The sequence below is a fragment of the Oryza sativa genome, chromosome 1 (assembly GCF_034140825.1).
Source record: "Oryza sativa Japonica Group chromosome 1, ASM3414082v1".
Taxonomy (NCBI): Eukaryota; Viridiplantae; Streptophyta; class Magnoliopsida; order Poales; family Poaceae; genus Oryza; species Oryza sativa.
The window spans coordinates 33,075,624-33,087,884 of NC_089035.1; the positions used below are offsets into that span (position 1 = coordinate 33,075,624).

The 12,261-nt window shown below is 41.6% G+C and overlaps 2 protein-coding genes across 4 annotated transcripts; one reads left to right on the forward strand and one right to left on the reverse strand.

The window, feature by feature from the left end:
- Positions 1 to 267: 267 nt before the first annotated feature.
- On the forward strand, positions 268 to 6,592 carry LOC4325601 (protein PLASTID TRANSCRIPTIONALLY ACTIVE 12, chloroplastic-like). Of its 3 annotated transcripts, none has more exons than XR_010735113.1 (13): positions 268 to 439; positions 516 to 568; positions 691 to 1,362; positions 2,249 to 2,361; positions 2,733 to 2,995; positions 3,537 to 3,658; positions 3,910 to 3,987; positions 4,087 to 4,143; positions 4,324 to 4,392; positions 4,637 to 4,735; positions 5,037 to 5,172; positions 5,451 to 6,010; positions 6,123 to 6,592. XR_010735113.1 is itself a non-coding variant. In XM_015765845.2 (12 exons), exons 1-11 carry the CDS (start codon positions 406 to 408, stop codon positions 5,130 to 5,132), a joined length of 1,656 nt encoding a protein of 551 aa, XP_015621331.1. In that variant the 5' UTR covers positions 268 to 405; the 3' UTR covers positions 5,133 to 5,172; positions 6,123 to 6,592. The 3 variants fall into 3 exon arrangements, 1 of the variants encoding a protein (XP_015621331.1); XR_001542440.3 differs by having other exon boundaries at positions 5,972 to 6,010; XM_015765845.2 differs by lacking the exon at positions 5,451 to 6,010.
- On the reverse strand, positions 5,171 to 9,087 carry LOC4325602 (wax ester synthase/diacylglycerol acyltransferase 11). Its single transcript, XM_015765847.2, has 7 exons — positions 8,705 to 9,087; positions 7,998 to 8,600; positions 7,217 to 7,283; positions 7,014 to 7,090; positions 6,664 to 6,879; positions 6,132 to 6,269; positions 5,171 to 5,591 (listed from the first exon to the last, which is right to left on the reverse strand). The coding sequence occupies exons 1-7, from the start codon at positions 8,990 to 8,992 to the stop codon at positions 5,424 to 5,426; spliced, it is 1,557 nt and encodes a 518-aa protein (XP_015621333.1). The 5' UTR covers positions 8,993 to 9,087; the 3' UTR covers positions 5,171 to 5,423.
- Between the last annotated feature and the right edge of the window lie 3,174 nt (positions 9,088 to 12,261).

Below are 12,261 nucleotides of genomic sequence, written 5' to 3' on the forward strand. Positions count from 1 at the left end.
GAGGGCGGCAAGGGGGCCGCCTGCAAATTTCGTTGACGGCCGTCGCCCGAGAGCGAACGGCCGTCTGCCACGTCATTTTCGCCGCCCTCTGGGAGGGCGATTTTTAAAAATCGCCCTCCCAGAGGGCTGTAGGCGACTATTTCCGTCAATTTTCAAAATGGAAAATTATTTTTGTAAAACTTTTAATAAAAAAAATTATAAATAAAAAAAATTCGAATTTGAAGTCCACCGGATAAACCCCGTGTTCCTCTTCGAAAACCTCTCCTTGTTATCCTGTCCCCTTCCGAAGACCAAACCGGCTACCTGAACTTCGGTGCGCGTCCATGGAGCTCAACCCATCCGCTTCCCTCCCCTAGCTCTCTCTCGTCCACCTCGGGTTCCAACCGCAGCATCGGAGGCGGAGCCATGGCGTCGTGCTCCCGCACTTGGCTCCTCCCAGGTGACCTCTCGCCCCTCATTTCCAACCGCCAATTCGCACGGCTCAAGCGAACTCACCTCCCTCCAATACTCCGCAGGCATGGCGCCGCAGGCCACCGCCCAGACTGTTCCTCGCCCCCTCCAGTCCTTGGTAACTCCTCCCCCATCGGAATGCCCGAGAAAATTGCTGAAATTTTACCGCGTTCCCGTGCTCCCAGTTGTCATGGGTGCTGAGTATTTTTTTATTTTGATTTGTGTTTGGTGCGTGCGCAGAAGGTGTTTGCTGGATTGCCTCACCGGAGAAGGGTGCTGTTTTCTGGTGTGTCGAGCAGAACGCGAAGAGGCAGGATCAGGAGCGTCAAGGACGACTCGCTCCATTTTGATCCATCTAAGATCGAGGCGCCACCGTACTCCAGTTACTTCGACTCCACGTCGGGCCAGCTCGAGCCGGCGTCGGGTGCTCGGGCAAGCATACCTGGGCAGGAGTACTGGCCGGAGGGCACTGCATCCCGCGTACGCGCTGCCCGTGCACCTGCACCGGTCGGGGAATCAGCTGGGACACCGTCGTTTGGTAAGAAGCCCGGGAGTAGAAGGAAAGGGTACAAGGAGCAGGTAGCATCAGCGACGGCAGGGAGAGGCACGGAGACCAGTGGAGATGAGGGAGAGTCGGTTGTGGCCATTGAGGCCTCATCAGATGAGACACTGGAGGAGACAAAGGATTCATTGGATGAGTACGTCGTTTATGAGATGCCCAAGGAAGAAAATTTGAGTGAATATGAGATGGACAAGATGATGGGACGGCCACACCCGTTCGTTGACCCGCAGAAGGCAATGTCTGTAGGGGAACCAAAATCTAGTGAAGAGCTGTGGTGGAACTGGAGGAGGAAGTCTGAGGAAAATGAAATGTGGTCAAGATGGCAGAGGAGGCGTCCAGATGTTGACACGGTTAGTTCTTGATTGGTTTGAACTTAATAAATGACTTATAAGTCTTTTTTACTTAAGTTTTTCTGCCTATTGTCACTTGTTAACATAACCTAGTAGCGAATATGATGTACACAGTATGGTTCTTATTCTCCACTCCTCCTGCTGCATGTCCACACCACAATTTTGAGGGTTTCAATTGTTTGTATGCTAGTCTTCGTATACCCTATTTTGATAGCACAAGGCACAAACACTAAGGTAGTACTCCCTCTGTCCCAAAATATAAGAACCTAGTATTGGATGGGACGCAGGATACTATATACTTTGGTTGGACACATCCCATTCGGTACTAGGTTCTTATATTTTTGGGACGGAGGGAGTACATGTAGTTTTGTGTGTGCCAAAATATCCAACCAAAGTATAGTGTTTGTAGTGCTAATATTTCCAGAAGCCACACAATGTCGTCATGATCATCGTATGCATCTTCTAGTGTATAAAAGATGCAAGCAGAGTAGTGTACACAGTGATGAGCTGGTATTTTTATTCTGGGAGTTCAAAATGAGATGAAATACTTAACCATATATCTTGGGTTCAGACAGAATTAGGTTCTTCATTAGCCTAGACTGGTAACATTTATAAGGATCTTCTGGGGTCATCTCTATTCCACGAATCCTAAAAGCTGTGTGGCTCAGTTGAACGCCTATTCCCCCATACTAAATCCACCACCTGGTAGATACACGTGCACAGCTTGCAGATGTGGCATTTCCTATACATGGCTTATCAATTTAATCTATATTGTTGGTTGATGTTTTTAACCTTTTTCATTATTCAGATTAGTGTTTCTTCTAACTTACAGCTCTGTGTCTTGTCAGTTATAATTTAAATTGTAACACTCATTTCATTATTGTAGGTCTTTGCAAAAGCAATGGCAGAAACTGGGCAGATCAAAATATTTGGGGACCACCCTACCAGAACAGAAGCTGCTCTTGCCAAGGCAAGAAGACATTTATTCAAAGAGGAAAGGTTGGCTGAATACTAGAAATTATTTTCTCAAAATTTAGTGATTTTGCTTTTCGTGGGTCTTCACCATATGTGAAAACCGTGCTTTTAATTTTAATATCTTCACCATATGTGCAATGATACTCTTTAAGCTTATGTAGACTCTTTAACTGACCTTTGGTATCCCCTCGTTGATTTATAACAAATATTTGATGGATGTTATTATGTCTAGTTGCCTACCTGCTGGTTTGTACTTCAATGTTACTTGTTATGACAGCAGAAAAAAATATTGACACAACGTCCTTTCAACATGATATTTTCACAGTATTCTTAAGGTATATAGTTCTATCTTGCCTTCCGTCCATTCTTATATTGGATATACAATGAAAACACAGGTTAGAAGCAGAACAAAGGAGACTAGAAGAAATAGGGCCAATAGCATACTATTCGGAATGGGTTGAAGCGTATAAAAACAAAGACACTTCACGAGAAGCTGTACAGAAACACTTTGAGGAGACTGGCGAAGATGAGAATACTCAACTTATAACAATGTTTCAACACCAAACTGCTGGGGAATTCCGTATCATGATGGGCACTGATGTTCGCATACAACGAGATCCTTTGGCAATGAGGATGCGGGAAGACCAGATCAAACAGAGTATATCTTCTTTTCTCAATCCTGATCATTTTATATTATTGACATCTACAAGCCGCTTTTGCTGAATTTATACATGGTCCATCCTACAATAGCTTCTTTCTTTAATCGTATTTATTCTGTTAAAATATATTGTATGATAAATCCTGGAAATTGAGCACATATTATGATCTTAACTTAGCACAGAAGTAGTGTTGGCATTTACCTGAGAATATATTTGGAACATCCAAACTACTTGTTAACTTCTATGGTTTGTTTTTGAAATAAATATGACAAACCAAACTTTGTTTCCTGTCCTGCTTATAGACTGGCATGATCCTGGAACGGAAGTCACTGGGTTTGAACACAACATGACATGTTTTCTCCAGTTTCACGTGGCACTGTTGTGACTGTTTGTATTTTTATGATATCTACATTGTTTCTGTATAAATGCACCTAAAATGGTCTATTAGAAATGTTTACAACTAGTATATTCAAACAAGTATTTCAGGTATACCCTGGTGCAGTTTACATGGGAATAATCTTTCCATATTAAAATATGCAGTTTGGGGTGGTGATCCTGTTTACCCAACCATTAACTACGTTCATGATCCTGACGAAGTAGCGGACTACAGGGGTCCAGAATTTCATGAGCCTACACCTGAAGTTGTACCTTACTTGATGGAGGTATGTCGTAGTGCTTCCACACAACTTATAGTATTTCACAATGTGCTGCCTAAAATTTACTGGATTCATGACGATGTATGGTTATTGATTTGGAAAGCCATGGCTGCATAAGTATATGTTACCTGTTGTTATTTATAACAGTACAATAGTATAGCACAGTACTAACAATGCCAGTCATGCGACAACTGGCGCTAAGCTGCTAATAGGACTGATGAAGCTCTAACATGATATATCGCCTTTCCCCTTTTAAGCATGGTATAATGATAACAAAGGAAGAGCTATATGCCCGTTTAAATGAAGAGATGGAAGACATCAATCAGGACATTACGGTATACGTTTAACTGTAACTCTGGTTTGGTATTAATTGAATGTTGAGAATAGGCATCACAAATACCTCTTTTACTTATCCTGTCTTACCTTCTTGACAGTATCTTCCTGAAGTCAGAGATCCCATGGCTACTGCTGTTGATATTGGGGAGCATTCTGTGAGTATCCATCCTAAATGCTTCTATTTTTTACCAAAACCTCTCAGTACAGGAGAAATAAAAAAAATGTAAATTCTGTTTCTTTGGGTTCATAACTGCAAAGTAATGCTAGATTATATAAAAGCTTCTCCATACAAACTTACGCGCATTTCACTGTGATGTTTTCTACTTTTCAAATAGTACAACGAAGATAGTGATGACGATGAGGAGGATGCTGACAAAGTTGTTGCGCAGCCTGAGTCACTAGAGGTATAATACTGTACTGTTTACTTGATGGAAATGCATGCAATCTGCGATTCTCAATGTAGCCTTGCGAATTTCTTCTTATTACTGGCAATGACAACAGATCTTTCAGTTCATATACATGCTTATTGGAAGCTGAATGCCTCTCTTGCTGTGCATGGAAATAGTTGATTTATTGATGAGATAGTTATCGATACTTGTCCTACTTGAAAGCTTGTCATTCCTTTGTATTATACTGCTTTACCAATAGGATGATGAAGATGATGGTGATGATGCTGAGGATGCTGAAGGGAAGGTCAGTCGTAATTGGAGTGTTCTAAAAACTACCGGACAGGCTGAAAATCCAAAGGTACCTTTTCATTATTATCAGTTCTGTTCTAATGGAAAAAGTTCAGCCTTTTGGCATTAATAAATGCTGAGCGAGTAGCATTCTTGCCAGTCCAGCAGTCCTATTCACTATCTTGCCTAATTATGTGCATATGGTTTAATTTTGTGTAAATTCATGGAAGTGTCTAATGCATGCATAGAGTTTGTAACTGTATCAACTCCCACTCCAAGCACGTAACGTACCCTGTCGTAAAGGATACATTCGTCAGTGATCACAACTCAGTAACTCACGGATGACTGCTTATTTCTTTCCGTTTTTCTAGGAAAAGTCGAAGAAAGATCAACTGTCGCTAAAAGAAGCTATTGCAGATTCTGAGAACTTGACTGATTTTCTTATGGACTTCGAAGAAGATGAGTAATATCTGGGCATTTACTTTACTATGCTGCACGTTACACATGGTAAGCAAAGTAAAGCATAGCAGACTACCATTTATTCTTAATTTTTCAGAGAATATTTAACCAAAAGCCAGAGCTTGTTCTCTGGAAACTTCTGATCATAAAGCATCTGATGGTTTTTATCTAGTCATTTGACTTTAGGTTTAGTTGCTACAGTGCATACAAATAGATACCACTTGCCAGTAGTATTTGATATTTGGATGGTACAATCATTCTTACGAATACATGCCTGTGTGCAATGATTAAATAGTGCCTTAAGCCTTCGTGTGATGCTTTCCTAGGCTCAAAGCTGCATCCTTTATCTGCCTGAGGGATTCGGAAAAATCATCCAAAAGCTCATGACAATCTGGAAATTGTGCCTCGTCCACGGCAAGATTTACCATCATGGTGTTAACGTAACTTTGAAAATTCACGGTTAAGGCCTGCACAAGCAAACCAAACATTTAGATGTAAACTACGTCTTGCTAATCGCATCTGTACCGAGATTCCATGACAAAGGGAAAAAAAATACTTTCACCATCTACAACGCTGAAGGATTATTCATCACTATGCACTTGTTATCCTTGTTATAAAAGTGTCATACAAGGGCTTAATTACTTCTTTTTTCAACAGATCAAAGCAATTAGTTTCAGTCAGATTACCTTATTTTCGCGATGACTTAGTGATATCTGCTAGACAGCTACCAGGCCATATTTCATGGGAAATTTTTGGTTTTTTTTTTCATTAGCAGATTTTTTTTTTCATACTGTTTTTGCCACTAAGCCAAGGATCATCTCACGTTCGTCATTCATTTGTTTTTTAGCCCTAGCGACAAAAGTGAGATACTCATAGCAAAAACAAGGTATCATCATTGCTTAGTGGCAAAAAAAACCCTTCCCTGTCATAGATTTGAGGATCTGACATACTAACAAGTTAATGCAATTATTTAATTCTATGGCAAATATGCATTTCAGGGAACTTACTTCTGGAGGTCCATAGCCGCTAGGGGCAATGAAGACAACTGGATGCCCACAAAACTCCACCTGTTCAACTGGGCCGATCATGTTGGAGAATGATATGGTAGTATGAGAGATCATACGATGGAAGATAGCAGCTGCTGCCTGTTTGATTCACAAGTTGCAATGATATTGGGAACAAAGAAATCCACAGGGGATGTTTTTTGGCGCATGGCTCAAAATTTGGCGCTGTAATGCTCTTTCTAGGAAACAAGGAAGTTAACCACTGCCAACAACTGGGACTGTACACAATTTCTAGTGAATATCACAATCTTGTACACCTACGATTGTATTTTCTTGATAACTAAATTAGCATGGTTAGACAGCAAATACTAAATCAGGTATTCAGTTATACTTGGAGTATCCTGAAATCTATTGTTTTGTGAACTAAACCAGTGCTTGTCAATAGAAACAAAGTGATTATCGCATTGCCTGCCAAGATAATAATATAAGGATCAAGTTGCTGATGAGGCGATAGTACAATAAAGGACAAATTTACCTTGAGCCCAAAAAGTTTGAGGATCACTTCTGCAGCTAAATGAGTGAATACCACTTCTAATGAGCTCTTCTTCCTATCAACAACCTTCTTTGCTTTCCGAACGTAGTCTAGTGGATCTTTGTGCACGCCTATGAAGAACGGGAGGATTATGAAACCAAGTGCATTTCCCCATTTCACTTCATCCTCTCTGCCAGAATTGATCATATCTACGTATGCCTGGCCATTGAAATGGGAAAGAAATCACAATAGATTTTACCAGTCCAAAATTGCTACCACTACAAGTATAGCAACAACAATGTTCGGTCCTGTGAGCTTAAATTGCCAATCTTGAATCCAAGTATAATTATTACATGCAGGCTTGTGGTTGGCCTCAAATTGACAAGGAGGATCGATCTCAAACGTATATCCTCGTCAGTGTCCATGTCACCTGCAAAGGAGAACAAGCAGCGTGGGAGTAAAGAACTACTGTATCAGCCAGGCCGCAATTTAAGAGCTACTGTATCAGCCAGGCAGCAGCTGCTGGAGCATGATTTTATTGGACGCAATTGGTCACCTGACTTCCGGTAGTAATAGCGCGACAGTGCAGAGTACGTGATCCCAACCAGCACATCATTGACCGTCTGCGAGAGTGCAGGCAAACATAAAGAGAGGAAATAAATCTCCCCAGAACTTTTGCTGAGGGTTCTGTCCTTTGCTACATTCAATTTGCAAGCAGGTGAAGTATAGAAATGGAGGGAAAATGATAGACAGAAAAAAATTCGTGTTTAATGATTATGTATACTAATATTTTATCCATTTTAAAATAAAAAATCTGATAATCGATATGGCATAATCTAGGAATACGAATCTAAAAAAATCTATTATAGAGACGGAGAGAGTAGGTCCTATGTGGAAGATATTATTACTTCTACAGACCGACAGTTTATAAGACAGCAACACTAGACCAAACTAACGAAAAACCATTAGTCTTAAAAATTTTATACTCTCTTTTTTCTTTTTTCACTTGTTAGCAGGATACTTTGACTACATGACTTCTAAAAGAGTATATGTAAAAAAATTTGTATTATCAAAGCATTTTGCATGCTAAATATAACTATACTATTTAAGTTCATAAAAACATCGTAATTTTATTTAAAAAGATACTGGTCAAAGATAATATCATACTAGTCAATATAGTGGAGTACTTCTAATCTTAGATCAAGGCTAGAAAGTGACAAAAAACGAAATTCCGTAAATCAATTCTAAAATTTTAATTTTAAAGTTTTCTGCAATTTATATGCCGCTATATACTCAAACAAACAGGCTCTCTAAGAACTAAAGAAAACATCGCTTACGCAGTTCATGGCGTTCTTGACGAGCTTGACGTCATCAAGGCTAAGCCCCCGGTGCACGATGCGCTTCCGCTGGAACTCCCCGTGCTTCACCCGCTTGAACAGCGTGTGCGGATCCTTGAGGAACATGGTCGTGGCGAAGAAGCTCGCGACGTCCACCACGGTGTGCCACGCCAGCGCGACGAACGACCAGAGCCACGCGGCGAACGCCAGCGCGCCCGCCGACGCCGGCGGCCTGGGCCGCGCGTAGATCGCGCCGGCGCGCGTCGGCAGCGGCGGCATGGCGGGCAGCCTCGCCGGGTCGGCGGCGCTGCGCGTGCACGCCATGAGGAGCGTGAGCAGCGACATGCCGTCCCCGAGGGAGTGGTGCACGCGGATCGCCGTGGTGGCCGCCGCCTCCGACGTCGGGAAGTCCAGCACGTGGAACTCCCACAGCGGCCGCGACTCGTCCATGGGCTTGGTGGACAGCGACGCCACGTAGTCCTCCACCGCCTTGTCCGGGTCGGCCGCCACCGCGTCCATGTCCAACTCCGGGTAGATGATGTGGTCGTCCAGGTTCACCGTCGTCCGCACCCACCGCGGGTTGCCGCCGTCCTCATCCGTCACCTGCACACGCACACACACGTACGTACCGTTCGTCAGATCAGCCCAAGCACCAGTGGCGAGCTCCTGGGCGCGCCGCCCGCGGTACGGCAGGTGTACGGACCGACCTGGATGCTGCGGAAGCGTGGGTAGCGCGCGAGCTGGGCGGCGATGCCGGCGCGGGCGACGGGGTCGTTCACCGGCGTGGCGATGCCGATCACCACGACGATGAAGAAGTCCTCCACGAGCCGCGCGGAGGGGCTGACGGGCTCCGGCGGCGTCGCCGCCGCAGCCCCCTTGCTGCCGCCGCCGCCGCCGTCGCCGACCCGGAACCCATTGCCGCCGTTGCTGCTCGTCGTGCGGACGGTGAGTTGCCGCTTCCGAAGGGCGGTGGCTGCGCCTGCACCCGCGTCCATCTCGTGTGGGCCGCGGCTTAACTGCGTCGCGCTAGCTAGAGAAAGTGTAGTGTAGTGAGCTGGTTTTGCATGGGCAATGCGCGCGTCCACCGCCTAGCTAGACCGAGAAACCTGTTCCGATATATAGGCCAGAAATGAGACGAGCGTTGTGTTGGTGGTAGTGCAGGGTATTCATGTGGGGACTGGGCGCGCGTCATCCGTCCGTGACCAGGGCCGACGATTCAACCAGGGGAAAAAAAAACAGGGCTCCCGTGAGGAAGCGGCATCTTGTCTCCGCCGGAAATAGAGCTCTTTGTTGTTGTAGAGTAGAGATATACAATATACATTGCGTGATCCAGTCTGTGTTTAGTTCACACCAAAATTGAAAGTTTGGTTGAAATTAGAACGATGTGACAGAAAAGTTGAAAGTTTGTGTGTGTAGGAAAGTTTTGATGTGATTGAAAAGTTGGAAGGTTGAAAAAAATATTTGTAACTAAACACCGGCCCAATTGATTTCTTTTATGCATCAAATTGTGAATATGTAATATTTAGTTGTTCGAATTATATGCTCTATAATGATAGACTATGGGCATATTCCGATTACTGCTAAAATATAAATATTTTTTAGAATTTGCCGATGTTAAAATTAGCAAGTTGACTATATTGCTAAAGTTTAATAGGATAAGCTAAATATATTGTTATCAAAATTCTTTAGGCGTTATTAATGTTTGGTAACAAACTTCATCATCCACGTGTTTGTGTTTTTTTTAAATGATATGGTTCAATGTCACAAATCTGAATAGGCTCTAGAACTTCATTGAAATAAGGATGGAAATATTTTTCTCGGCGAGAAATAAATTTTATTATCTTATTAAAGCAAAACCGTAGTTTCATCACCGATCGAACCGATGGACTGGTGACAGAGGGTTGACTAGGAGAACTGTGTCATGAGTCGTGACCGTACAGCCGCCAACTGCCAACGGAATGTGTTAATGCTACTAGCTTTCACGACAAATCGACGTGATTAATTATGCACGATGAGCTCGCCGGATGCGAGCTTGCGGGTCGGATTCCTAAATGTGATAGCGATCTTACATTCAGGCGATGGTGTCCAATGGCAGTTGGTCAAAACTTGCCTAGATGGTTCGAGATTTCTTATTAATGACGTGATATATACTCCTCAGGTTTCATTTTAATTGAAGTTTTAGACAATAACACGGTTTACAAAATATATTTTTGACCTTATTTTCCTATTATAATATACACAATAAATAAATACATGTTTACTTTTATTATATTGCTTTGAAAGACAATCTATACGTTGTTCTAGTTTCTTTAAACTAAATATTTTTAAAGTTATTGATGGTCAAATTTATAAAAGTTTGATCTTCCAAAACATCTTATTATAGAACCAGAGGGAGTATAGAAATGACTTGAATGATGTACCACTGTGCCGTGTGCCAGGTGTACTCGTATTTGTGAACGTACTAATGTTAATTAACGCGTACATCGTCCATATATGCTCAAGTCTCTCAGACTGATCTATACTGCTACCAATCACCTACATGATTTAATATGTACACAGTTCATGCCATGGCAAACGGAGATTTTATTATGGCCCTCTTTATTTAGGCTTAGGTTTATTGGCCTAGACTTTTAAGTTAACTTATTGGCTTATATGATTTATAAGACAATGGATTTAATGTCCTAAGTTTAGTGGTTGAGTCATACATCTACCTCACATAAGCCAAAAAAGCTTCTCCAACCTAGCTTTTGGCTTAATAGTGTTAAAGTGGCTTGTGGCTTCAAACAAGCCAAACGGAAAAGCTGCTTGTTTGTTTAGGTTTAGACTTTTCGACTTATAAATTGGCTTATAAATCTAAACTAAAGGGCTTATGTAGCTCCGCAGGCGTGAGGCTTCTTGTGTTTCCTTAATTAATTGCTAGTGCATCTTTGGAGTGCAAATATCTGCCAGCTTCATTGTGGGACACGAAAAATCCATGAACGGCCCAACGATATATAATTAATTCGCAGGCAAACACCCGTGTGCCTGCGGTGTGATTGTGTTCCTTTCAACTAGAATCAACGACAATTCGTGTTACTACGCGCAAACGAAATACGGAGTTACTAGGTACTCCATCTGGTTATAAATATTGAATATTTTAATTTTAAATTCTAGCCATCTACAATTTCTCAATTACAGCTTTTAAAAATAGGGTATAAGAAAATCGACAAATTTTGCTACAAGACATCAGAAATATGTATAATTTACTGATAGATATTGTAAAAACGTGTCATGGCTAAAAGACATCCTAGAAAATTAGTGATTTGCTGAAAATGACACTTCTGACTCGATTGGAGAGAGAAGTTCTTCAAATAGACAATAATATATCCCCCTAGGGTCACTTGCTTCAAACATGGTGTTGGAGTAAAAATTTAGAATTTATGGAACTCTAAATCTGCCACTACCATAAATACATCACTAGAGCATATATCATATTTCATCTTCAATTCTTTCTCGGGTAAGATATCTACCAACAAATTACACAATTTGAAGTGTCCTATAGCAAAATTTGTCATAAAAAATTGTCTTGAAAAATACTATTCTAATAGCATAAACCTATTATTAGTTTTTATAAATTTATTCTAGTTTAAAATTTATGATTAGAATTTTTAAAAACTTAATCAAATATTGTTCTGAATATTAAATATTTGTGACTAGCTAGAGTGAGTACAAGGAGTACAGTACAAGAGCAAATGTGTTTTACAGAGCATACTATATGCTTGGCCTCCATGCATGCTTATGTCTCAACGTCCTAGAAGGAGGCCTCGGGATTTGTTGGAAATTTGTCTCCCGAAATCTGGAGCTCTCCAAAACCACTTGAGTTTTTTTAATTGAATTTCAAATGAAATTTATCAAAATTTATGAAATTCGTCATATCACTGGCCTAGCACTAGCATCTTGACCCTTCAATGAAAGTGTGAACCTTAAGAGACTTACTCCCTCCGTCTCAAAAATACTCAACCTAGGAGAAGATGCGACCCTCATAGTACAACGAATCTAGACAACTTCTCTGTCACATCATCTCCTAGGTTAAGTTTTTTTTGACAGAGGGAGTATAAAATAAGCCCAAAAAAAGAGTCAGGGGTTAAGAACTCTAGTGAAAAAGTTTGTGGAATAAATAGACTTTATTTCCTAAATTTTATTAAAAATACTATCCTAAAGTACTACTCCCTCCGGTTTCAAAACTGTTAGACATTTTGAGATTTACTTGGTCACCAAAGACTTA

Coding starts and splice junctions, on each gene's coding strand:
- LOC4325602 (XM_015765847.2), bottom strand. CDS start 8,992: ATGGACGCGGGTGCAGGCGCAGCCACCGCCCTTCGGAAGCGGCAACTC. Junction 8,601..8,704: donor CACGCTTCCGCAGCATCCAG/GTCGGTCCGTAC, acceptor GTGCGTGTGCAG/GTGACGGATGAGGACGGCGG. Junction 7,284..7,997: donor TCAAGAACGCCATGAACTGC/GTAAGCGATGTT, acceptor GCACTCTCGCAG/ACGGTCAATGATGTGCTGGT.
- LOC4325601 (XM_015765845.2), top strand. CDS start 406: ATGGCGTCGTGCTCCCGCACTTGGCTCCTCCCAG. Junction 440..515: donor CCGCACTTGGCTCCTCCCAG/GTGACCTCTCGC, acceptor AATACTCCGCAG/GCATGGCGCCGCAGGCCACC. Junction 569..690: donor CTCGCCCCCTCCAGTCCTTG/GTAACTCCTCCC, acceptor GTGCGTGCGCAG/AAGGTGTTTGCTGGATTGCC.